The 25,945-nt window shown below is 47.0% G+C and overlaps 1 protein-coding gene across 1 annotated transcript in view; it reads left to right on the top strand.

Annotated features, from left to right (window-relative positions):
- LOC119434619 (dual oxidase-like) overlaps positions 1-25,945 on the top strand; it is a 112,121-nt gene that overhangs the window by 40,250 nt on the left and 45,926 nt on the right. The window contains 4 exon segments of the mRNA XM_037701724.2: positions 3,952-4,115; positions 9,462-9,692; positions 23,360-23,453; positions 25,860-25,913. Coding sequence (XP_037557652.1) covers positions 3,952-4,115; positions 9,462-9,692; positions 23,360-23,453; positions 25,860-25,913 — 543 coding nt within the window.

Here is a 25,945-nt window from a genome sequence, read left to right as displayed (position 1 = left end):
TTCAATCTTTTTTAATGTGCCCGGCAAAAATGTTGATTAATCAAATAATCGATGAAGAACCCTGGATTGAAAGCAATTAATCGATTAAAGGCCAAATCGTTGAACGATTAATCGTTGATCGATTAATCGTTAGAGGTTTAACGAATAATTAAAGGTTTAAAAGCGAAGCTGTTTAACCTGGGTGTGCGCCGTGAGGTGTAATGCCGAAATGTGGGCGATCCTGGTGGTTGTGCAGAAAGGGTCCAAGCGCAATGGCACATACCCCTGTGAACTAGCGAAGCTGTTTAAGCTCGAGGAGGGTCCGTCGAGTGTATGCCGCAAAACCTCCGCATGGCGATGACATCACCATGCGCCATCTAGCAATGCTTCGCCCCATTTGCGCCGACCGCGCCGAGCCTCGCCACAGCTGCGTGAGCCGTGACGTCATCGCACGCGCCGCATCGCTTTGCTTTAGCTTTGCCGAGCCATGACGTCACCGCGCCGTATGGAGCGGTTGCCATGGCTGCACAGAGGCGGAGCTAAGCCGTGACGTCACTGCGCCGACGCGCGTGCTATATAGCTCCGCGTCACTGCCGGGGCGAAACAAAAGCCCTGCTGTCTCCGCGCCGAGCACATCACATCGCCGCGAAGTTGGGGCGGCCGTAGAAGAGTGTCAGTCCCGAAGGAGAGGAAGTGCGGCGTGAAAGCGGCCGTGCCGCTACTCGAAAGCGAGTGAGACGACTTCGGTCCAATCCCGAGTATCGCGCCGCCCTTTGAGCGTCCAGATACTTTAATGACCGAGTGCACGTTGCTCCTTGGTCTGTCGTTGATTCCGGGGTGATCGGGCGCAATACGTGGCTGAGTCTCGAAGCATAACCTTGCAAGAACTTGGCCGAACCGAGATAAAGCTATATAGGTGGGTTAGCCAGCTTTGCTGTTAGCCCAGTCTTCGCACCACTAGTGTGAAGCTGCCCCTAATTTCTTGTTCGGCATACTGAAGCACCTTTAATGAGTACTGTTGTGTCTGGTGGTCCATTGCGACAAAGGAGGCCTCACGGACAGACGTGAAGCTGCGGAGTGCTCTTCACGCTTGTCATTTCTCACGGCCGGGGAGCGTCACCATCACCTGGGACTGATGGATGAGCAATTAGTCCCCAGGCTGAAATGGGTCATTGGCCTCGTGCATCGCTAAAACGGCAACGTCGCGCTTGGTGTGCATACGCGCATATCCCTGGCTCATACCCGCGTATGCAAAGCGGGTATGAGCCACACGTGATTTTATTATCGTTAATCGGGACGTAACTGACGAGCATGTGATGTTATTGATGTCATGACCTATCAGTCATGTTAGTCATACATTCGCACTCTTCCATGCCAACTTTGGTATATACCAATTGAACGTTACGCATGTTTTCGACACGTTTTCGATAGGGTTTTAGTATGACACCACCACCATCGCCGACACTTGTGAGACAATACAAGCTTCGCTTGAAAAAACACACAGGACAGCTAGAGCACTGACTGTCGCTTGTGGTTCCTTTTCTGTACAATGTATCGCTGTGTTAAAAATATGCTGTTTAACTAGAAGAATGTTTTACATAACTACAACGCTCTCTTATGTAATTTAGAATGCGTTAAGTGTAGAGAATGATGAGTGTGCTCCTCTCTACGTGTAAGAATACATAAATCTTTTACTATGACACTGACTCTGGGAGATTATTCTATATTGATATACTATGTACTTATGCTTTTACGTTGCTTCTAGAACAATATGTTCGTAACAGCCACTAGATCCCGGCTCCTCGAATTCGTTTCTGTCAAGCGATATATACAATAAGGAAACCTGCATTTTATTGGCGTCTTGACATGGCAGGACAGCCATTTGTGGATTCGTAAAGCAACAAGTCACTATGTGGGAATTGCGATAAAAATCCGAGGGCATGTTAATTACTGGTAGATGTGTAGAAGCTGTTCTGACCGACTGAAAATTGTTTCTTCATTCATTGTGCTCATTCTCTTAGGTGAAGTCACATCGCATATACAAACAAACAAACAATAATGCAACATGTTGAAAAGGTGCCGGAAGTTTTCCCTGTGACAGAAAGTAGCACAAAATGAGTTCGCTATATGTACGCGTATGTGTACAGACACCCTCGTATAGGTTGTTGGCAGCAAGTTGTGAGCGTGTTTTGCATTCTTTCTTTCTTCTTCTTTCTGGGGTTTTACGTGCCAAAACCAGTTCTGATTACGAGGCACACCGTAGTGGAGGGCTTCGGATTAATTTTGACCACCTGGGGTTCTGTAACGTGCGCTACAGTACATAAGCGCTTTTGCATTTCACCTCCATCGAAATGCGGCCACCGCGGCCGGGATTCGATCCCGTGACCTCGTGCACAGCAGCGCAATGCCTTAGCTAACTGAGGCACGGCGGCAGGTCGTGTTTTGCGTTCTTGAGGGTGGCCGTGCCATCAGTTATGAACTTTAACTTGCCGTAAATCAGGAAGTTCCCTTCAGCGATGTTCTTTGACATTCACTGAAACCAAGCTCGGACATGTACAGTCGTGAGACACGCCGTATTAGTAAGAGCTGAGCTCTCCATCGACGCTTTCGATCCTGCAACAGTGCTTATGATGTCTGCTTTTATTGCGTTGTGATTGCAAAGCCACACTACACAAGTCAAAAGCAAATATAGATTGTGACCTCGCCCCCCCCCTCTTTTTTAAAGCCTACATCAGTTCATTTCATGTGATGACTTACACAGATTGTATGTGCCTCCACACAAATGCTGTTCTTAGAGTGTGAGGTAAATCTTTGCGGTGGCCATTAGCATCACGTTTACCTTTCGATGAATATGCGTAGTACTATTTTCTACAGCTGCGGCATGCACCAAGAAGAAGCAATCACCAAATATGACGCTGCCACTGAACGAAAAACAACGTTTCCTGCTACTTCAGGACCTTGGAAACCTCTGCGACTACATTTTCATGCTGTCAAGCTTTATTTCATTTGCATAATACTAAGTCATAAACGAAAAAAGAAAGTTTACCTCTCCATTCTGACCAAAAAAACTCTTCGTTTACATATCTTATGGTTGATGTGTTCATCTGAGCATTTTATTGCGATAGCAATGACATGGACACTTCAAGCGCATTTTTGCCGTCGCCGTCGTCATCACCGTGAGGTTCCGTATAAAGTCCAATGGCGATAAAACCGTCACCTCACGCCGTGCGCTGTGTGTGCGAGTGAAAGCGTGCGAGGGTGAGCCGGCAACAGCAGCTTAATCTCGCACACGTGAGAGAGGAGGGCGGCCGGAAGCACACGCGGTCTTTTTTCGCGCACGAGGCACGGGGAGGAGGCGACGGCGACAGTGGGGGGATGCGTTCTATTTTTGCTGCTGCTGCTGACAGAGCTGCCGCGCGGGCGCCTATCTTGAAAGCGATCTGCGATGTGGCCGAAGTGTGCGCCTGCGGGCGCCTCATCTTCAAAGGGATCTGCGATGGGTAGAAAGTGCATGCGCCAAGTGCTGGCAGCTTTCATATGCGCTGTGCTCTCGACATTTACTTAGCGTTGAAGCGAGAGCCAGTGCGAAGGTCAATTTGCTCGCTGCTGCCAGCGCGCTTTCTCACTACAGTGATTCATTTTTTATTTTTTCATCTTTTTTAATTTAGTAAGCGAATATTTAGAACTTTATACGGCCGATAGAACTACTGTCCTTACTTCGCCTACTAATTCGCTATCGCAATCGTTGCTTCGTCTTTCGGGCGAAACTGCGACTTTTCTTGCCTAAACAAAAGCTTGTGTATTTTTGTAACAAAAGTAAATACACCTGCAGTAACTGGTTCAAAATAATTAGACATTGATGAGAATGCTAGAATTTATAGGTATTCACTTTGATTAACCAAGAGCAGGCTAATGAATGGTTTCGAAGACCCACTGCAGAAAGCATTATATGGTGTTCATTTAATCTTCTAGGATGACAAGCTTTCAAATAAACCAGCCTACGGAGGATCCCCCTTCTTGGACCGTGCAGAAATGGAACCAAGTGACTACGTTCCTGGAAGAGAACCGGCAGCACGTGTTCTATTTGTTCGTCTTCTACGTGGTCACAATAGTATTATTCGTCGAGAGATTTATCTGTAAGAATGCTTTCTTTCTTTCTTTTTTATTCTGCTTACTTAGAAACAAAGCAGTGTGTATGAGTGAGAAAGAAGGGAGACACATAGCAAGTGACTAGGATTCAAATGGTTTATTTTGCGTGAGACGCAATAATAATAATAATAAATAAAATAGCGTGAGTGGTAACAATTTCCATAATCCTGCACCACTGGCACCGATTATCATAGAGCGGAAGTGGTGAAGTTCAAGAGCAATAGCATGCGCAGCAATGGACACGATGCCCAGTGACAGTCAGTTATGGCAACCGGTGAGCAGAAAAACGAGAGAGAGAGCGAAACTTCATATATGTAATTTCATAGTGTTTCAGCCAACACTTTCAAAATTGTTTGAAGGTTGCCTGTGGCAGATAGCACAATTCTAGTTCATGACCTGGTCTACTCAATAATTCCCTAATTAATAAAAAATCGCGAATCAAGTGTTTAACTAGTTACCTTATGGCACATACTGCAATTTACAAATTCTAGCTGTGGAGTTTGCAAGTCGGATTCACTTAAAACGAATGCTCACAATGCCCAGTTTCGAGATATTCATTCTCGAACTTTGGGGAGAAATGCATTGGCGTTCCAGTTAATTTTGTGCTTCAAAATGCATAAAACGACGTCTTGTTAACAAAGTTGTAGAGCAACATGGGAAACTCTCAATACAGCTTTCTGTTGCTAAATACATGCTACATAAAAGGGTTTTTGCGAGTGTGAAAGATGCCCGCGAATACACACAAAGTGCTTCGAGCGGCCAGTCGCGCGGCAGTTTTGCGTGTATTCGCGGGCTTCTTTCACGCTCGGAAAAACAATTTTATGTAGCACATATTGAGCAACAGTAAGCTGTATCGGCAGTTTCTCATTTTACTCTACAACTTTGTCATTGACACTTTTCATGTAATTATAATAATTGAGAAATTGAATAAATAATTTAGACTATCTAACGAGGCCTAATGCAACAAATAATATGAGTATATCCAAGCGACGGCACATAACATTACTTTGGTTCGGTGCAGCTATGTAGCATGTGCATATTTTTAAAGTTTGGCCCAAGTTAAGTGAAACAACCTGTATGGTATTGGTGACCGCTCTCGCCGCATTAAGCACGTCTCGTGCGGCACTCTGCTTTCTCCCTCATCCTTTCGTCATACTTTCCTCCTCCGCTTTCCTCCTCGCGCTCGCTTCGCCATCGCCGTCTTTCATCCCCGTTGCGGTTCGCATTCGCTTTTTCATTCTTTGGTCTAAGCCGAGGGATGCCGACGCTGAACACTGCAACAGGCGCATGAGAGCTGCGCTCTAAAAAACAAACTTTGTAAAAGCATTCGCATTTAGTAGTGATTGTCGTGTCTGTCTCGCGTTTCTGTGGTCCCGTCTATTGGTCTTCACCATAGTAAAAAAAGAAACAGGTAGCCAATAAGGAACCTCGCAATTTCTTGAAGCAGTTGATAACCGTGGTTATTCTGTCTCAGCGTTTGTAAGAAGGCGTTGGGCAAGACATTGTAGAAGGTCTTCTTGATATGTACCACCACGAAGTTTTACTGCGTTACGTGTATTGTAGACTTCTTCACGTTTCGTGAGCGCTTCGCTTGAAGTGAGATGCTTTCTGCGTGAATTTTATTCTCATTAGTTTGTCCGTGCGGGACATTATGGACACTAAATTACCTCTACACATAGCACAGCGCCGCGCCCATCACATGTCACTGCTTGCGCATAGGTAGCACAAGCCACCTGCTGCCTTTGAGAGGTGTGATTTTGAGGATAAGATGGCACAGGTTACCCTAGGTTTCCCTGCGACCCCGACTTCCCTCTAAATGTACTTGGCCCACTATGAACGCTTGCAGCATAGTAATAGTTATGCTAGAATCTAGTTCATAGGCTGCACACTTCTAATCTAAGCCCGTTTTCTGCTGTATGAAAGTTTTAATTCGTTCTAGAAGATTAACAAGAACACTTTGGAACGTTAAAATTGCCTATAGCATTCCTCCTGATGTGTATTTCATGTATTAAGCACATTTTGCCTCTCTAGACAGGCTAAAATGGTCCTTTTGAAGCTGAGAAAAAAAGCCACTTCAGGACCCCGGTGTGAGTAGCAGTATAATGCTCCGCTTTAATAAGGAGATACGAGGGTATTGATCTTTTAATGCGAAAACCATTGTTGGCCTACTTGAGCCGTTTTTAGCTTATCTATCTATCTAAACTTCTTACTCCAACCCAGTGACACAAGTTGTCTACCTGCTTGGGTCTCTAGGTATGTAATCCTGGTTGTGATGCGTTGTGGCTGTTCCATTGTCGCCATTCCAGCTTGGTGATATCTTACTCTCATCATGCCATGGACCTCACGCCACCCAAGTTGTCTAATCTTTTGGGCCACTAGGTATGTGTCCGCGGTCGTGATGCTGTCGTTGTGTCGTCGTCATTCCAGCTTTGTTATCCTACTCTCGTCATGCCGTCATCATCACGCAATCGTCGTCCCAGAGTCGTCGTTGTGACGCTGTCGTTTTATCGTTGTTATCACTTCGTCATCACATTGTCGTCATGCAGCCTTCCTCATTCCATCGACAGCAAATTTTGTCATTGTTCTTCCTGTCGTCATTCAATAGGAATTATGCGATGCCGTCATCGCCATTCCAGCTTAGACATTCGATTCCCGTCATACCGTCGTTGTGATACAGGTTTTGTGATGCAATCATTGTCAGTCCATTGTCATTGTACACTCGTCGTCATTAGATTTTCCTCATGCCGTTCATCATGCCATCACCGTCCCTGCGTAGTCGTGGTCATGCATTCATTGTTATTCGTCGTCAGGATGCCATCGCGGTCATTTCATTGTCATCATTGTAACTTTGACATCTGACTCCAATCGTGCCGTCGTCGCCATACAATGTCCTCGTGCCATCGTCGTCCCGCTGTCGTTTCACCATTGTCATCACTTCAGTATAAGTCATCCCATTGTCCTCGTACCGTCGTCGTTGATCAATCAACGTCATTCCTTGCTGATCATTCTATCACTAAATCGTGATTATTCTGCCGTTGTCATGCCATCGCTGTCATTGGTCGTTGTCACACAGACGCTTCCATGGATTTGCCATCTTCGTGTCATCTCGGTCGTGCCATCGTCGTCATTCCCACTTCTTTATGCGGTTGTCGTGATACCGCTTTTGTCACCCCATCGTCGTCATGCAGTGGTTGCCATCTGATTGTCCTCATATGGTCATCACGTTGTCTTCGTTATACCATCTTAATAATTCAAATAATGACGTCTAGTTATCGTAATGCCGTTATATGCCTTTGTCGTTCAATCGATATCATTCCTCCTTCGTCATTCCGGCATCACTGCGTCGGTGTCGTGCAGTTGTCATTATGTCTCCGTGCTCATAGGTCACCTTGGCAAGCGAGTGCCATAGCAAAGTGGGACGATATCAGAGCATGTGGCATAAAGCAGAAGTAACCAAAGTATCATAATTACCACTATACGTGTTAATAAACGGGATTTCAGGAATATGTCGCTACATTGCTCAATTGCTGTTCGCATTGCCATCGACAGCCATCGTGAAATCATTTCCGAGATTAAATGGCCGAGGATTACTTGTTTCTACACCACAATCGTCAAATTTCTTTAGCATAATCATATAATGGACAAGGGAAATAGTATGTGGGTCCAATGCAGAATCTAGGTGAAATGAGACCTTATTCAAGCGCTTTACACTAATGACGAGGAGTATATAATTGTGTTTTCTTTTCGTTCTTTGTTTCTTTTTTTCGGATGTATAAAAATGGGAAGGCAGGCTCCGTCAGAGCTGGCTATCCCAAAATCCCAAATTCATTACTCAAGCAACAATGTTTACCTTTATCCTTGCTGCACTACGTTGTTGATGAGCACAAAGGGCTTATATAAGCCCGTGCGCTGGTACTTGCATTTGGCGCACCTTTGTATCCGCAATTATATCCGCCAATGCAGCGACCAGTCCAGCAGCAGCAGCTACGCCAAAGCCGGGAGGGTAGGCAATGAAAACTTCATGTTAAGAAATCTCGCAGACTTCGCAGCCCCAACTTCCGAGTCGCCTCGCCTAAGGTGTCTTTCTGTAATATACTAGCGGAAGTGGTGCTAACGCAGTTCTCACCATCTTTCTTTGATGCGCCAACTGCCTCGCAGACCAATCTGTTAGATTCTGATATATGTAAACTGACGTAAGACACGCGAGTTGTCACAAAGCGGGTCACGCTCACATCTTCCAGCTAATAACGACCTTACTCGATGTGCCCCTGCGTACTTTTGAGGGTGGATTTTTACAACGAAAGAAAGGATTTCACCTGTCTGTTGACACTTTGTTGTGACCCGCTAAAACCATATTGTGAAGTAAGAGAGTAAGATTATAATGAAACGTTTTCTCTGTATGCCAACTGGACTCCGCCGAAGAGAGGCCACTCTGCTTTAATGCTTATGGTTAGGGGTGGCATTCACGAAATCTTATTCATATCTCAATGGAATGGCCGACAGCGCTCTTGGCAATACCTGTCTTTGCGAGAAGACGCTAGAACACATTCTATGCATCTGTCCTTGATATAATGTTCAGAGACAGTCCCTGGTGCTCGTTCTAGCGCACCTTGACAGTACACCAATGTCAGTTGAAACGATTCTCACATGTCGTCGACAGAAGGACATTGCAGCAGAAGGCAACGAAGGGACTACTTAGGTTTTTGAAAGAAACGGGCTTGGACAAGCGGCTGTGACAGTGATGGCACGTACCACGCAAAAGTGACTGATGATGTGTGTGCTGTGCTATGTACTCTCTCTCTCTCCTCCCCATCCCGCTCCCATGTGTAGGGTAGCGAACTGGTTAAGCTAAACTGGTTAACCTCCCTGCCTTTCCTACTCCACTCTTTCTCCTTCCTCCTTCTCTACAACAGTGCAATGCGATTGGGAAGGGGCTTTTTTTAACTTACAGTGCACCTGTGCAAGAGGAGTAGGTTTAGGTGCACCACACCGTGAGCGTGCGTAGTGATGGGGGTATTTCTTGTCTTAAATTTTTACACTGCTGAGGCGTTCGAGCGTGATGTTACAGATAGCTATATTCCCATTGAAGAAGTGTTTATCTAACACACTAAAAGGCCAACTTAGGCCAATGCTGCATTTGCTCTTTAGCGAGGTACGCTCGTCCGGAAAGGCACACCGGCTTTTGTTGTCCGGAACTTAGTAGCATGTCTCGAATTAAATTCTCGTTTAAGATTTCTCATAAATATACAATATCAATGACGATCCAAGTTATCGACGCACACTATTTGACATTCTTTCTGTAAAAAATAACTTGTCTTTTTCACACTCACCAGACTACTCCTACATGTCGGAACACATGGACCTGCGGCACGTGATGGGAGTCGGTATCGCCATCACACGAGGATCAGCGGCTTCACTCTCCTTTTGCTACTCACTCCTGCTGCTCACAATGTGTCGCAATCTGATCACCAAGATACGCGAGCTGCCTCTGCAGCAGTACATGCCGCTCGACTCGCATGTCCAGTTTCACAAGATCGTCGCCCTGACAGCACTTTTCTTCAGCCGTAAGTATAACACTTTCAAAGCATATTCAATCATGCTGCAGTTTAAATGAATGGGGGGAAACAATTAAGAAGGAAGGATACAAGGGTGCCCCTAATACATGAGGAATTTAATCTTAATTCTAGGAAGCGCTTTTTAACTTTTTGATTAGATTAAGAATACGCCAGAAACAGGTCTGAATTGATTCTGTCCACATAATGTTGTTTAACATACAGGAAATCTCCATACTGGACTGTTCTCACAATCCGGCCCCACCACTACTTCATCGGAAGCATATAGTGTACGTATATGGATTTATGAGGCTTAACAAAATATGTGTACCAGCAGGACAAAGCACTTCAGAAAAATCCGGTCCCATTGACCATGCTGGAGCGTAGAAATAGCCAACACTGCGTCATACAAGCTTGAACTAAAGCAGAGGTAAGCCACAGACAGCATCTGTGCAATTTGCAAGGCGTGTTATCGGCCATTTTTACTTTGTTTTACAGCAAAGATTTATATGGCTACGATTCTGGGGATTTTTCCCGTCCGTTGACAGAAAACTATCATCATCAATGGCTCGTACCCCCGTAAGCAAGCAAAAAATGCAATGGCTCATAGCCCCGTAAGGCAGAGGCTACAAGCACTCAGCAAAGTGAAGCGAATGGTGAATACGTTCTTTGGAATCATGTATACAACATACAAAACAACATACATTTCAATAAAGAACAAGCTCAATACCAGCATCCGAACCACATAATTGATGATGAGGTGCTCGTGATAGCAATGCGAAGTACATAGCGCTCCCCGCATACGTTTCCCAGTAAAGATTACTGTTGCTCAAACTGCCGCAGCGATGCCAACTTGCACGTGAGCTGTGACGTTCCTAGCCTTTCATATATAAAATAACCAGCCTAGCAACTAATTTCAATGTTCTTGCAGCACCGCTATGGACGGCGGCGTGCTGTGAAAATTACCATTACTCCCACTCCTATCATAACTCTAAAATAGCACTACTAGCATTAGTCTAAAGCCATAAAGCACTGCATACCCCCCTGAACAGTTGTAGTGGTGGTTTTCAACAGCTTTTCTGGACATACACTTTCGCAGGGATGGGATCTCGAGTTTTATTTGTTTAAATTGTTTACTTCAGGGCTTGTTTTATAAAGGAATGGCAGGTTTCAGGCACTGAAAAAGAAATTATTAAACTACAATAGCACCTTCTCGCCAGATTTTTGCAAGACAGAGAGAGGGAAAGCAAGGAGAAGAAAGGCAAGGAAGTCAACCAGACGAGCGTCTGGTTTCCTATCCTGCACCAGGTGTAAAGGAAAGGGGGAATGGAAAAAGTGAACACTGTGTCTGCATACTACAGTGCGTGCACACCCAGTCACTAAGGAAGTGCCCCGCCGATACATTGGGCTGCCGTCATTCTGCTGTCTGAAGGTAATCTTGGTACTTCCCCATAGCTGGCGATGCGCGTTGGTCACGTGGGATAAGCAAGGGGCCACTGGTCATTAACTGTACGTTGCTGTACGTGGCAGTATATCGTCAGAGTAAACCGCGGTCTTTTTAATTTCAGCACGAATAGAATGCTGCGGGTGAGCTATGGTGCTTACTCAAGCGTTGCAAGCACTGAATTGAGAGCATCGAGCACTTCTCGTTGACGTAGAATGCAGCTTATTTAAGAGCGTTCAAAATGTGTTCATCAGAGACTGAAGCATCACAGCCACTTGCCGGTCTTCGGACAATTTGTCAGGAGCGCACGCTGTGCAGTCTACAGCGGTGCCCTACAATATTGGAAGTGGCTCCGGCTCCGACTGTAGCTTCGGCTGTGACTTCGGATGTAGCTCTGGCTTCTGCTGTGGCTTGAGTAGTGCGGACCAAGCTCTATCATTCTCCACCATGACCTTCTAACAGCTGCAACGGCTTCCCAGCGGGAGGAATAGTCTCCCGCCATCACCTTCAAGATCACCTTTTCCTTTTTCATCTTGGGGCAGTCCTTCGAGGGAGCGTCATGGGACCCAAGGCAACTGGTGCATTTGGGAACCGAGGCTGCCCAGAAGTCTACAGCCTGGGACACGGCGCAGCGTAAACAAACTCTCGTGTTCTCGCACACGGCGCTCAAGTGTCCCATCCTCATCCAATTGCAGCATTGGAGTGGCCTTGGGATAAATGGTCGTACGGTGTGTCTAATGTGGCCCACCTTGATGTGCAACGAGAGAGACTTGCCCTTGAAAATTATCTCCATACAACGGGATGTGCTGAGGCGAGACATGTTGGTTATGGCGATGCCATCAACGGCTGGCTTTACTAGAATCGGCAAGTCAGCCCTGGAGATGGAGAGGTCCATGTTGTACATGACACCAGTAGTGGAACCACTGTCCAGGTCGACATACGAATGGACATTCATGCCACCAGGTTCTGTAAGTTTACTCAAAGTGCTCAGCACAGTGTCATGTGCGACGTCAATAGCCAACACATCTTTTCGTAGGTTCATTCCGACCTCTGTTACTTACTTTGGCACCACCACTTCATGTTGCACCGAGATATACTGCCTGTTGTGTCGCTTCGGGTTGTCGCTAGCGAGTTCTGGTACAAATAGAATCATACTTACTGTGGTGTTCCGAGTTGGTCCTATCGAGTTGGCATGCTTGAAGACAGGGACGCCCTGGTGTTTCTTCGTTTCGCCTTGCAAGCTCAAAGTCGTCGTCGGAGAAGTCCTCACTGCTGAGCGAGTCGCAGTCGTTCTGCAAGCCGGTCCGCTTCCTAGACGCAGCCGCCGCTGAAGTCGCCATCCCCGGCAGCGACTTTACAATTGCTAGTAGGTACAGCGGAGACTTCCGCTTAACACGTGTTGTGATGGCAATCGTGGAGCTCCTAGGTGCCTAGGGACATAATCGCTTGGCACTTTTGAGGCACTGGTCTGCACGGCCGCGCGGTGGCTGCTACTTACTGAGCGTGGCTCCTCTTATCGTCGGGACCGGGCGCAGCGACCTTGCCGACCGCAGGCACGAGGACAAGCGGGTGCGAGAGAGAAATGATGATATTCCTAAATAAACTCATCACTGTTTTGATGATCCAAATATAATCTCACTATCAGGGAGGGAGCAGTCTACCTGACTGGAGCAGTATTTTTTTATTAGGGGTGTTGCGGAGTGCAACACCCCAACGACTGCTGCGGCACCGGGGTACAAACGCGAGCAGTATCTGCTTGTTTACACCACCACAGTTCACCGAGATCAAAAGCCATCATGCCACACCACCACTACTGCAAGGATTTCCGCCACTAGAACAAAACGCTACAATAATAAAGCGCGGCCGGCGTGGCCCAGACACCGCCTGACATTCATCATCATCATCAGCCTATATTTAGGTCCACTGCAGGACGAAGGCCTCTCCCTGCGATCTCCAATTACCCTTGTCTTGCGCTAGTGTATTCCAACTTGCGCTTGCAAATTTCACTTGCGCCTGACATTCAACGCGCCCAAACAATTTGCTCGGCAAGGTCGCTGCGCCCGGTCCTGGCGATAAGAGAGCCACACTCAGGAACTAACAGCCGCCGCGCGGCCGTGCAGACCAGTGCCTCAAAAGTCCCTAAGCGATTATGTTCCTAGGCACCCAGGTGCTCCACGATTGCCATGACAACACGTGTTAAGCGGAAGTCACGTGACCTGCAGTGCCATGCCTCCGCTGTACCTACTAGCAATTGTAAAGTCGCTCCCCAGCAGAGGCACGGGGTCGTCTGCTTGCATCCGCGCCACGAACTATGGCAGCTTTCGAAATATGTACACTGAAATGAATACATTGAATTCAATACATTCATTGAACAATAAATTATATTGAATTCATTGAAAATTGAATTTTTTTTAACATTGAACAGTTCAATATCAGGCCTATGCCTTGTAGCAGGACCACGGATGGCACACACGGCCGTGTAATGACATGGAGTACAGCCATGGTGGTCCTTCTAGCCACAATAGTACAGCCCCACCGCAATTCATGTCTCGTGTTGCGCACGATTGCTTTTTCATTGTTAAAAAAAAAGTATGCGCAGATGCTTACAAGCAAGTGCCAAAGCGCAGCTCTGAAGCATTTATGTAAAGAGCACAGGGGCAGACTTTCTCATTTTTTAAAGTCACAATTAGCTTGCATGCACGGTTCTAATCATGACTGAAACCGAAAAATAACAGTTCAGTTATTTTTACGTTTATCAAAATTTCTGAGGATCGGGTCATGTCGCGGTAACCAGAACAATACTCCACTCAAACCGAAATAAATCGGTGCCAGGGGAACTCTGAACCGGTAAACAGAACAATGATAACCCAATCTTCAAAAAGGCAAATCAAGATAAATCAATTGTCTAGTGTTGCGCAATAACCGCAACTGAAAACAAGTCGTTCTGCCGGGTTGAGTCCCTGGTTAAAATTACTACTCCGTTTTTCAATGATAAATTTACGCGCAGAGTGAAACATTAAGAAGCAGTCAATACATCCTTACATTTAGATGGCTTGTTCAGGTCTCTTGATGTCCACACAACATATCTCTCGTTGACGGCTGCCAAGGACCTCTCAAAAAGCTTAAGCTCATCGTCTGACTTCAGGTAGCCATGGAAGTAGTCGTCTTCATGATGATGTAGCCCTTGGAGGTACTTTTCGATCACCTTCTGTCGGTCAGGAGGCTCGCTCATCGTTGCATTCCGCACTTTCACAAGCGAAACAAAACAACGCACGGCGCGAATATGATACACACGCCAACTTCTCACTCACATGGAATGAGCTGATTCAAACTGAGGCGCCACACACCGACCGCGCCGCCAAACAGAGAGGGAAAAAAAAATGGTGATACGTCATCGAGGCAAGGCCACGTCATCGAGGCGAGGCCCTGCCCCTGCACAGATTTGTTGTGAAAACAGTCGCAGCCGACCTAGAATACTGGGGAGTGTCCAAAGCGCCGTGCGAATGCATGGGAGGAGCGTGGACCTTTTCTTGTGAACTCCCGCGCCGCGGCGCTGCTGTACTGGACCCATTAAAGCCCCTATATATAAAAAGTAGCGCCATTCTTAGATCTTGCTGCCGCCGCGCTCACCTCGGTCTTTCCTCCTCGCCACCTCCTGTCGCCCCAGCCTCCTCCACTCCCCCATTGGCCAATCTGTGTCACGTGGAAGCACGCGTTGCGCTTTTGTATATTTTTTTCTTTCCAGCGTGCTCCGACCGCCATTCTCGGGCCTGTGCGACGAAAGTGCTGTACGCACAAACGGATCAAACGTGTTAGGGCATTGCTGCAACCGACAAGGCGAGGGCAAAAGGCTTTTTTTTACCATCCGGCGAGCGAAACGCTTGCTGCACATTTGGTATTTGCGCCGTCTCGCATCGTCGCATTGCTACATCCAAAATGGCATTATTAAGGCCAGTTATTGACTGACGAAGCAAAATCACGCCTCAAAAACGTCTCCGCAGGGCACGATCGCAGTTGTCTGTGGATTTCCTCTGGTAGCACGTTATCTGTCATCTGCCATGGCAGGCCCGACGTAGGTGGCACCACTGTCGATATCGTGCCTCGATTGCACCGAGCGCGACAGTGGAACGGAGGAGGAGGGAAGTGGTTGGCGCTACTTTTTATATATAGGGGCTTTAGGACCCGTGGGCTTTCTCGGCTGCGGAAGTCGCGCCAAGGTGGCGGGCGTCTGCTACGAGCCTGATATTTTGGTTGCTATTAGCCAACATCGCGATAATTTGGGATATATTAAGTACCACGTCACCGCAAAGTGACTCACGGCACAGAGAACGCGTCTGCCAACTGTGAATATGGGTATTTTGTCTGTATCCTTCTAGCTTGCTTGGTACGCGCTTACGCGGCTGTTTGAGCATTGTATTCCATGCACTTACTTCATTTAGTTATGCGTGGAATGAGCAACGTGAACGTGCTGCAGAAGGAAATAAGCTGGAGATCTCGATGATAACCAGAAGAAGGTGGAAGATATGGCTAGCTCATGCTAACGCTTTTACACCCTATCGTTTCCTTTCTTTTGTTTCACGCATTTGATTTGTTTTACAAGACTGCCTCCCGCGCTCTGCTGTTTCTTTATTAAGGCGAAATTTTTAAGTGGCTCTTTGGAAGCAGAATGTATCTGTTGGCAGGGACGCGGTACCAAAAAACACCACATATCCACGAAGTGAATGATGATGAGTGGGCGAAGCACTGGGGGATCACTTGGGTAACCGTGAATCCCCCGTACATTGCCCACTCGAACATGCAAATGAGTGACAACACGTGTGTACAGTATATACAATGTTGTGTTATTGGTCGTGTATGGTATCGAGGTGCGGACTTCATTTTCCCTTCATTAAGACTACCTTGGGATCAGTGCAGCAGCACGGCGATGACGGCAAGTGGACCCAGAGGCGGCGAGAGCGCGGGAAGCGGCGGCAAAACGCCGGAAGCGTTCTCTACCTGAGGTTGGTGGCGCCGATGCTTGGTTCAAGTGCGAGCTTCGGGAGCCCTCAGCTCCGGGTCCGCTTGCCGGCGTTGCCGTGCTGCTGCAGCTTTGCGAGCCCTCAGCTCCGGGTCTGCTTGCCAGCGTTGCCGTTTTGCTGCAGCTTCCCATGCCCTAGACTCCAGGTCCTCTTGTTATCTGCGTCGCCGTGCTGCAGCAGCTTTGCGATCCCTCGACTCCGCTTGCAGTTTAACCGCCACTCTCACCTTTTCATCCATAGCGGGCGCACCGTTATCAGAAGCGACCGTTATCATCCATGGCTGAAGAGAGAAAGAGAGCGCGCATCGGGAATAAGTGCCTATGTAGCCCTTGTGCACCGCAGTGCCCCTAGCAGACTCCATGCAAACCAGAGCTACGGACGACGACGACAACGAGGGGGGGACAAGGCTCGGCCCTAAGGTGCTTCGCCCCTAAAATAAATACAAACTGCGTAACTCTCGCGTCTCATTTACTTTGTATATATACCAAAGTATAGTGTGCAAAGGCACAAATGTATGACTAAGATGACTGATGGGTCATGGTATTAGTAACTTGACATGCATAGGCATCAGCGTTCTTCACGTCACAATCAATGATAACAGTATGACGTGTGGTGCCAACATGCGTTCTTCGGTCACAAATCCCTCTGATGGTGTGGGTGTGACGATATGAACGTGTTAAATGCGAATTTCGATCTCAACGTGTCGCACTTACCCATATGTCATGAAGAACTGAGAGCACAGGGAAAGGTTAGTAATAGTAATGATAATTTCTGGGGTTTTACATCCAAAAATTACAATATGGCTATGAGAGATGCCGTAGTGTAGGGCTCTGGTAATTTTGATCATCTGGGGTTGTTTAACGTGCACCTAAATCTATATACACGGGTGTTTTATGCATTTCGCCTCCATCAAAATGTAAGCCGCCGTGGCCGGGAATCGAACCCGCGTCCTCGATCTTGGCAATCCAACCTACCAAAGCCACTAAGCTACCACGGCGTGTAGGTAAAGGGTATGCAAGAAATATATACGGCAGCAAAACACAAGACAAACCAAAATAAATGAAACGCTAACAGTGCAAAATTGTGTACGTATGCCTCATTTTATAATTGCGAGCAAATGTCGGAAAACGAACGTTATGCGTTACGGATGTGCAACTCGTCTTTCGCCTTCTTGTGTTGCAAGAGCGCAAACACTAAGCAAATTTTAACATGAAAGTAACTTTAGGAATATTTATCACGTATTCTCGCTTGTTTGTACACACCAAATATGCTTACTGATCAATAATTACGTACTTGTAGAGTCATCTAATCACCAGAACATAAACTTTTTGTGTTTTACTGTTATTGAAGGTAACTATTTTAGGGATATGTAGGATCAATAGCGATATTTGTAGTGCATCAAAGACAGTAATATTCAAGACGATTTTCCACTCCATATAATGCAAGCACAAACATTGTCGCGCAACACGAATGCTTGTTTGTTTACCTAAAAATCACACGTTAAGCAATAACTATAATATCATAAAAGTTACATGTTATTAATTTCACAGAGGACTCGCAAATTATTAAATCAAGGCTATTGCAGCAATAACTTTTACATAACAAATGAGTAAATGGCTAGGCCAGTATGGTTATCTATTCATTTCAATGTAGAAAAAGATATATTTGTTTACCTATTTTTTATGTTTGTTTACCTATTGGCTAGGATGGCTTTTCTTTCGAATGGATCTGAATTTGAAACAAGCTTCGCTCACAGTGAACCTTAAGGTACATCATGCGGGAAGTTTGTATTGAAGAGATAGCGTACAGCAAGAACTGTTCGTGTACGCTATCTCTGAAGCAAATAAGGCAACAATATTACAACGTTAGGGTCGTCTCTGCTCTTTCTCTTGTTTCCCTTAACCTTTCGCTGTTGCTCTGTTCATAATAATAGTATCGCCGGGCTAAAAAATTATTGAATAAGTACATATGCATATGGCTGTAACCACTACTGACCGTGAGGGAAAAGCGCGTAGTGGTGAGCGAAGCGGTCTCTCGCGTAAGTATTTCCACTTGACTGCGCGAGTAATTAACTTTTTTTTTGTTACTCTTATTCTTGCAAGCATGGTGCTATTGCCTGCGTACCCACTTGAATAGCATTTTTTACGTTCTTTCTTTGCATGGGCTCATTTAGCGCGGTTTATACGCAAGCACAGTTACCACATTTTCTGACTCTAGCACGGGAGCTAGGCCGCGCTGATGAGTTGACATGTTAGTTTTTGCCTTCTCTTGCTGCCCAAGCACAAAGACAACACTTCTTCTTTCTTCTTTATGGGATTTTACGTCCAAAACCAGTTCTGATTATGAGGCACGCCGTAGTGGAGGGCTGCGGATTAATTTTGACCACCTGGGGCTCTTTAACGTGCACTACAATGCAAGCACATGGGCGTTTTTGCATTTGCCTCTATCGAAATGCGGCCGCCGCGGCCGGGATGCATTCAAAGATGCGTAAGCTCCATGCAGCACCACACTGTTGAAGTTAAATAGACTTTAAGTGCTTTGCGTGGAAACTGAACGCAAGAAACTACAGCGCGTAGCAGACGACCCTTGCTTTTCGCGCGCTTCGCGAGCACGAAAATCCCACTGGTTCGGAGCAGCAGCGGCGTGGCACGGCAGTTCCCAGAAAAAGGCCCTCGCCGGAGCCGGCGCTTTGGACACTCCCCTATTATTCTAGGTCACTCTAGACGTGCCCTCGGGGTAGCGTCACATCGAGGCAACTCACTGAACTAATGCGCACCAACGGCTCCCATTGCGGAGCTAGCGATTGCACTGGCACTGAAAAAATGTCGCAGTTTCGCCCGAAAGGCGAAGCATCGATTGCGATAGCAAATTAGTAGAGAGCTATTCGGAGTAGGGATAGTAGTTTAATCGGCTGCATAAACTTGGACCCATTCACTTACTAACTGAATTAACAAGCGTGGTGTCAGTGCACACAAGCACACATGAATAGATCACACTGAATGACTGAAGGTTCGTGCGGTCTCACGCACGCGAGCGAAGGTTCGTGCGGTCTATCGCTTCAACGGAAACTGAGTGGCCGAATGCACAGCGCATACAAAGGTCAAAGCCTTGTGGAGATCGCTTGCAAGATACGGCGCAGGCGACAACACTGGCAGCCTGTACCGGCGCAAACATATAATAAAGAACCAAGCGCAAAGTACATGAACGTATTTGTTGGCAGAGTAGAAGCTGCCCCCCCTCTCCCTCTCGTGCTGCCTTCCCGCTTTGCTCCTTTCGCGTGGGAGATTGCGTTGCCAGTTCCCTTGCGCCCGGTTGCAAGATACGCATTTGGCTCTGCAGCAAAGCGTCGCCCCCCCTCCTTCCCTCCCATACCACCATGGCATATCGCGCCACGGAAGTCGCGTTTGCTTTCCGCCGTGCATTCGCTCTCCGTGATAGCGAGCATCCCACGCGCGCTTTCATTCGCACATACGGCGCGCGGTGATGATTTTATCGTCCTTGGACTTTATACAGAACCTCACGGCGACGACGACGGCAGCAATCTGCTTGAAGTGTCCATATAATTGCTACCGCAATAAACATAGAGGAGGCGCTGCCTTAGCTCACTGAGCCACCGCGGTGGGTGATGCTCAGCCTTTCATCTAAGATTAAAAAAAATTACTCATCCGCCAGCATTGCATCGCTAACCTCCAAAGAAAAAATCTGGGTAGCTTGCACTAGTGGTGATTGACCTAGCTTCTTCCAGGTTTTACTAGGCTTGGCTAAGTTCTGCTAGGAAATGTTAAGTGCTGCTAGGCACGGTATTCCGAATCGGCTTGCCTCCAACGCGCAGATTCGCGCTTGGCTGCGCGACGCGCTTCAAGATGAGCAGATTCTTTTTCGAGTGTCCGGATCTTCTTTGGTTGTCCCATGTCAAGGCTACCTGTACTCGCTACAAAGTCAACTTGAGTTCTGCCGTCGTCACGGTAGCTCCGAGCTTTATCTCCTGGAGACGTCACAGCCAAGCTGCACTTCCACACTTGCGGGGGCGTGGCTGGTCGAAACCTGCCGAGCCGCCGCCAGAGGCACCGGCTGCAGTCACGGACACTGCATGCGTTCGGTGCAAACGCGGGGAAATGCAGACGGCGTCGGCAGCAGCTCTACGCGTTGTCTCGTTGGTGCTGCTACAATTTCTTGCTCTCTCGCTTTTATTTTGTCTTGTGTGCCGCGTGCATGCTCTCCTTCCCTCTCTTTAACGTCCCATGTCTGCCCAACATGTGCACGGCATGGAGAGGAGGCGAAGCACACGCCGCTCCGCGAGGTGGTTGCTAGGCAACGTGCGGTGCACAGTTTTTTGTTCGCACTGCGCGGCCTTACGTAATAGTTCAGCGGAAATCCGCTAGGTGGAAATAAGTAATTAAAGGAAAACTGAGACATCCACCCAAATGTAGCAATTTGCTACAATGGAAACCCAACCGGTTCCTCGAAAGAAAGCCTCGCAGTTGAGGAAAAATTCATCCTGCCCCAGGACTCGAACCCGGGACCACCGCCTTTCCGGGGCAGCCGCTCTACCATCTGAGCTAACCAGGCGGCTAGCAGATGGCAGGGCGAAGTCGAATTTGTCGACAACTCGAAGCAAAGATTTTTATGACAGAATTTACTTTGTGAAATTCAATTTTGCTCACTAACGCCTTGCACCACGTGGAGGGCCTGCGTGGTCGTGGTCGTTCGGATGATTTTCTCTGCCACTGACGCCGGCGTGGCCACGTCGACACCGACGCCAGGTTTTCTGCGACACGGGGCCCTTAATGCTATCGCGTTAAAATGGAGCTCAGGCCATGTAATGCGTAGGATGGACAACTGGTGGACCATTAGAGTCACAGAATGGGCACTAAGAGAAGGGAAGTGCAGTCGTGGAGAGCAGGTTAGGTGGCGCAATGAAGTTAAGAAATTTGCAGGCGCAAGTTAGAATCAGTTAGCGCAAGACAGGTGTAATTGGAGATCGCCTTCGTCCTGCAGTGGACATAAATATAGGCTGATGATGATGATAATAAAACGCACACAACCACCACTCAGTGTCGAACTGCACAGCGCACATCTCTGCGTGTGCACCGAACCAGTCTGCAAGCTGGACGGGTCGTAGTTGAGTCCTGGCTTGGCGAATATGGCGACGCTGGCGGCAACGTTGTCGGGTCGCTGAGCGGCGCACTCGAGCGAGTACCCCATGATCTGTCTTTTGTCATCGGGCCTCATCCATGTCTCCATGAGGCAAAGTATGTCGCCTCTGTTGACATTCACATCGTGCGCCACGTTGTCCATGTGCAGTGGCGCACCTACGGGGGGGGGGGATTCGGGGGTTGTAACCCCCCCCTGAGGCCGACTTAACCTCCCCTTTTGTTTAACCCCTTTTCTTTCCTTACGCATTTGAGTGCTGCAACTAAGATGTAAGACGCGCAATCGTCTGCACACTCGCAAAAAGCGAATTTTTTTGACAATTTCCCATGAAGAAATTGAAATTAGTGCTGTTTAGATGGCATTGGGAAACTGTCAACCCCCCCCTGGCAGAGGGGGGGGTTGACAGTTTGCCATGTGTTTGAGTCGAAAACGCACATTGAGGCATGTGACGAGGCATGATGCCCGATCCGCCATGCGCTTGCACTGCACCATGCGCCAGCTGGTGAATCGCCCACCAGGCAGAGCCCAACCTCGTGCACAGCCTCGAAGATATTGATCACTGTCGCCTGTTGGAACTGTCACACAATGCAACGGTGGCACAGTGGTTAGCTACGCTATGGAGCGGTAGCAGTGGCGGTGGGGCGGGAGCTCGAATCCTCACCATGTCCACTTCTTTTTACAGCAAATCTGTATATGGCTAGGGCAAATTCATCGTCCGCGAGCAAAATCACTTTCTCCACAAGAGAGAGCGTTTCCCTCACATCGGCGTGTGCTTTAGCTGCCACCTGTGTGCTTGAAACGACATCTGCTCGAACGTATGGTGCTGGGCATAAAGGCGCGTGTGCTATAGAGGGGGAGAGAGGTGAAGTTGCGGTCTCACTTTTAGCTCCGCCGTCGCCAAGGGACGGCCGCATGTGTTTCGTACGCCCAAAAAACTGTGAACTTATGAGGAACGACGCTGAAAGCAGCGGCGGGAATGTGACTGTAGTCTTTTTCCGCAGCTGGCTCTGTTGCCTCTCATTATTCCAGCATAGAATTTCACTTCTCTTCTGTCGTCGTAATGGAGAGGCCGCGTTTATGGGGGTATGATCCATTCATTGTTTTACGTGACAGACAGATTTCATTTTGAAGCAATTTAGTTTTGCAGAATCGCAAGCGGAGATGCGACAACGGCGGACTGCTGGCATATTGTCTGTGACGTCGTTCTCTCCATCGCAGCCGAACATGTGCGTAACGATCATTAAGAAATGCAAGAACGTAACCAATAATTATGAAAGACTTTAATGAACCGTTGGGATTAACCCAGTGATAAACACCCTGGCCGCACGTGTCAGCTTCGCTGGTATAAAATCTGTACGGAGTGCTTGGGCGGTGTTTTCTTTTTTTAGTAAAACATATTTGATGACGTATATATGGGGCTTTCAGAATGTAATAATGTTCCCCTTGGTTCGTATTTATACCATTTTGGCAAGTTTTCGATGACGTTTTGTCATCCACGTTTGCGCTTATTACGATGCAAGCCTGCCAGTATGTGCTCCCGTCACGGGAGTACGGGTGAACTCACCCAGTTTTAAGCCTTGTGATCCGGGTCAAGGTGAAAAATCCTTAAAGCTGAGAAAGGTATCGCGAATCAATGTATGCACAGGCCCTATGGGTCTGCATGAAAGCGTTCTTAAATGTTGGCACCGCAATCTGCAGAAAACTTACCTGTTAATGAGATGCTTTTTCTAGCGTATAGCTAGGAAACTACTACCGCAGTGAGTGGCAAATAAGCAAGACACAAGCAGATACAGCAAGGCATTGTAGGCCTAGCTACCGTCATTTACTATAATTGGGAGATATGACATTCATTGCCTTGATCACTGCGCAGTTATGAATACGAGGGCACAATGCCATAGCGCACCTATAAGCGAATGTACAGGCAAACCACCAGATTTCACTTGTTGCTGCTGGTCCTTTACAGGTCGACTCCCTCCAAAGCATAATGCATTGTTCTAATCTAGCTTGTCCTGCCTAGTTTTGTTCAGCCGTGCAGACTGAAGATGAGTAAACATTTCTTGCAGTGGTGCACACCGTTGGACACTACATAAATTTCTACCACGTCTCCACGCAGCCAGCGGAGCATCTGCGATGCATGACGAAAGAAATGCATTTCGAGTACGTTGTTTCTTTTTTACTTTTCATATACTTACGTGCAAGGAATTCTTTAAACGAGAAATCTTACGCTGTGCTCTGCCTTATTTCAGCACGTAGCCAGCGAAACAGAAGCATGGTAATTGCATCGGGAGTAAAATATTTATACCGTATATAAGACAGTGCACATAAAAAACCGACAAATACGCCACCACTGCTGGTGGCGAGTGTATATGTACCTCTTGGATTTTTATGCACGCGGCCTTGCATACAATATTAGGTACTCGCCCAAGGCGCAATATTATGCCACATATTTATGCTGAATGTGCGACTTTTGAAGCCTGTCCACTCATACCACGCTCTAGCTGCATCGAGCGAGCACCGCTCGACTCCATTCTCAGGACTCTTCTTTCACGGGGGCCCTTAGTGCGAAGCTGCTTTCCAACTTAACTCTGCTGTAAGAGCATTCATTAAAGCTACGTTCCGGTGTAGTGCTTACGTCCGAAATACCGACAACTAAGTACCGACTATGGAGCCACCATGGTTTAACAGCGGAGCTGTTTAAGCTTTTCGTTTCCCCACGTAGCGTTCGCAAAACTCGCCTGGCGATGATCACGTCACTGCACACAGCTGCGTCTCGCTTCACCTTGCGATAGCCAATCGATAGCTAATCGATCATAATAATAAATTCCGAAAAATGCTGGGGATGAGTTGGTAGTGCTTAGCCTAGCCCAAATATGTGGCTAATACCTTGCAATAGCCAATCGATAGCCAATCACTAGCTAATAGATAATTGATAAATAATCAGTAAATTCTGGAAAATGCTAGAAATGACTTGGTAGTGCTTAGCATATACCAATACGTGGCCAATACCTTGCGATATCTAATCAATAGCCAATAAATAGATAAAAAATAATCGATCAATAATCAATAAATTCCGGAAAACCATAACCTGTAAGGCCAGGACCAGCTGGGTGCCAATCAGCTCTGCTGTTTCTTCAGCCTTGCGCCACTAGTGCAACCTACGCTAATATTTAAAGTGATAGCATTAAGCGCCCCGTGTCGCAGAAAATCTGGCGTCGGTGTCGGCGTCTGGCGGAAATAATCATGCCGAACCATATCATCCCAAACAACCCCGACCACACAGGCAAGGCGTTAGTGAACAAAAATTAAATTTATCAAAGTAAAATCCGTCAGAAAAATCGTAAAATATGACTTAACCACAACCGACAGGCGTGATAGCGTCGAATTGTAATTTGAATATACGAGAAAAAAGCCTGATAAGCAGCCAGGATCTTTGAATGCTATCGCGTTCCACTCTTAAAGGTGAAGCTTAATCGTCCTCCAATTATTTTTCTTTAAGCAGGGTGGAGGGAGGTTGGTAATTTATGAAGTGCCATTTTTTAAAATGGCTGATGTCATATATATAGCCGACTTGACGGGACGGTCTTAATATAATTTGGCGCCCCATTTGGAAAAGAATTGCTGCCTGAGGGGGGCATCCGAACTGGGTGTCCCTGATTCGAGTGCTCGACGATATTCGCCTGCGACATTTGACGACAGTCGCTCTGGTCAACGTTGTTGTCGAGAGCTACGAATAGTGTGGTCGCAGTTCCCTTAATGCGGCAAGTAAATTGAAATAGCTTAACTGTGGAAGGCATGACAATTCTTGAAAGCAATTCACGACAAATGCGGACAGAAGAGATACACTTCTATGAGTTGAATCAGTTGGCTTCCCACATTGCGTTTATTTTTTCTTACATTTGAAGCTGTTTTTTTTTTCTTATGGGAGTTTTTTGTTCTGGGCCTTCATCAGGTATTTGTAACGCCTTTAGCCTGCTCCCCCTTGGTTTACCAAGCTCAGGTACTGATAAACCGTCACCAAGTCTTATGCCAAAGCAGTGGCAAAATGTATGATGACAAAAAGCGAAATCAAGGAAGACATGGGTAATGTATCTACGTTACCCATGTCGTCGAGACCGTGATGTTCGGCTGAAACTGTCTTGGAGACAACACCAATTCTAGAATACATGCTTCGATGGACGGAGCTCGCAGAATGCATTCCTCCAAATAAAATCCTATCCTGCATTTTGTTCAGCCTTTTTAGAGAGATGAAATTTTGTATTAAATGAGCAGAGATACAATATAAGCCATATTTACATCGAAAACATTTTGCCCCATATTCGCAGTCAGGCTCCAGTCGCCTGGTGTGCCTGGTGTCTTTATAGGTTCTCGGGTATTTCTCAGTCGCATTCTCGAAGAAAAAACTGTATAACTAACCTTTCCATTTTAGCACGGAGAAGCAATTTTTTTTAGATTTGCATTCATAGAAATTTGGTGACAAATTATAACAATAACAGAAAGCCTTGGTGTAAAGTTCCATTAGAAAAACATCTGACTGCCACTACCAGTTTTCGCATTCCTTTGCAGCTCTGACTTCAAGTCTACGATTACCTTCTGGGTATTTCAAACAGTCACCGGTACGTACACAATTTTTTTAGACTCTAACTACAGTC

Source organism: Dermacentor silvarum, unplaced genomic scaffold, assembly GCF_013339745.2.
Source record: "Dermacentor silvarum isolate Dsil-2018 unplaced genomic scaffold, BIME_Dsil_1.4 Seq13659, whole genome shotgun sequence".
Lineage (NCBI taxonomy): Eukaryota > Metazoa > Arthropoda > Arachnida > Ixodida > Ixodidae > Dermacentor > Dermacentor silvarum.
Note: the sequence above shows the minus strand (reverse complement) of the source record. Positions and strands in the feature narration are given on the sequence as shown.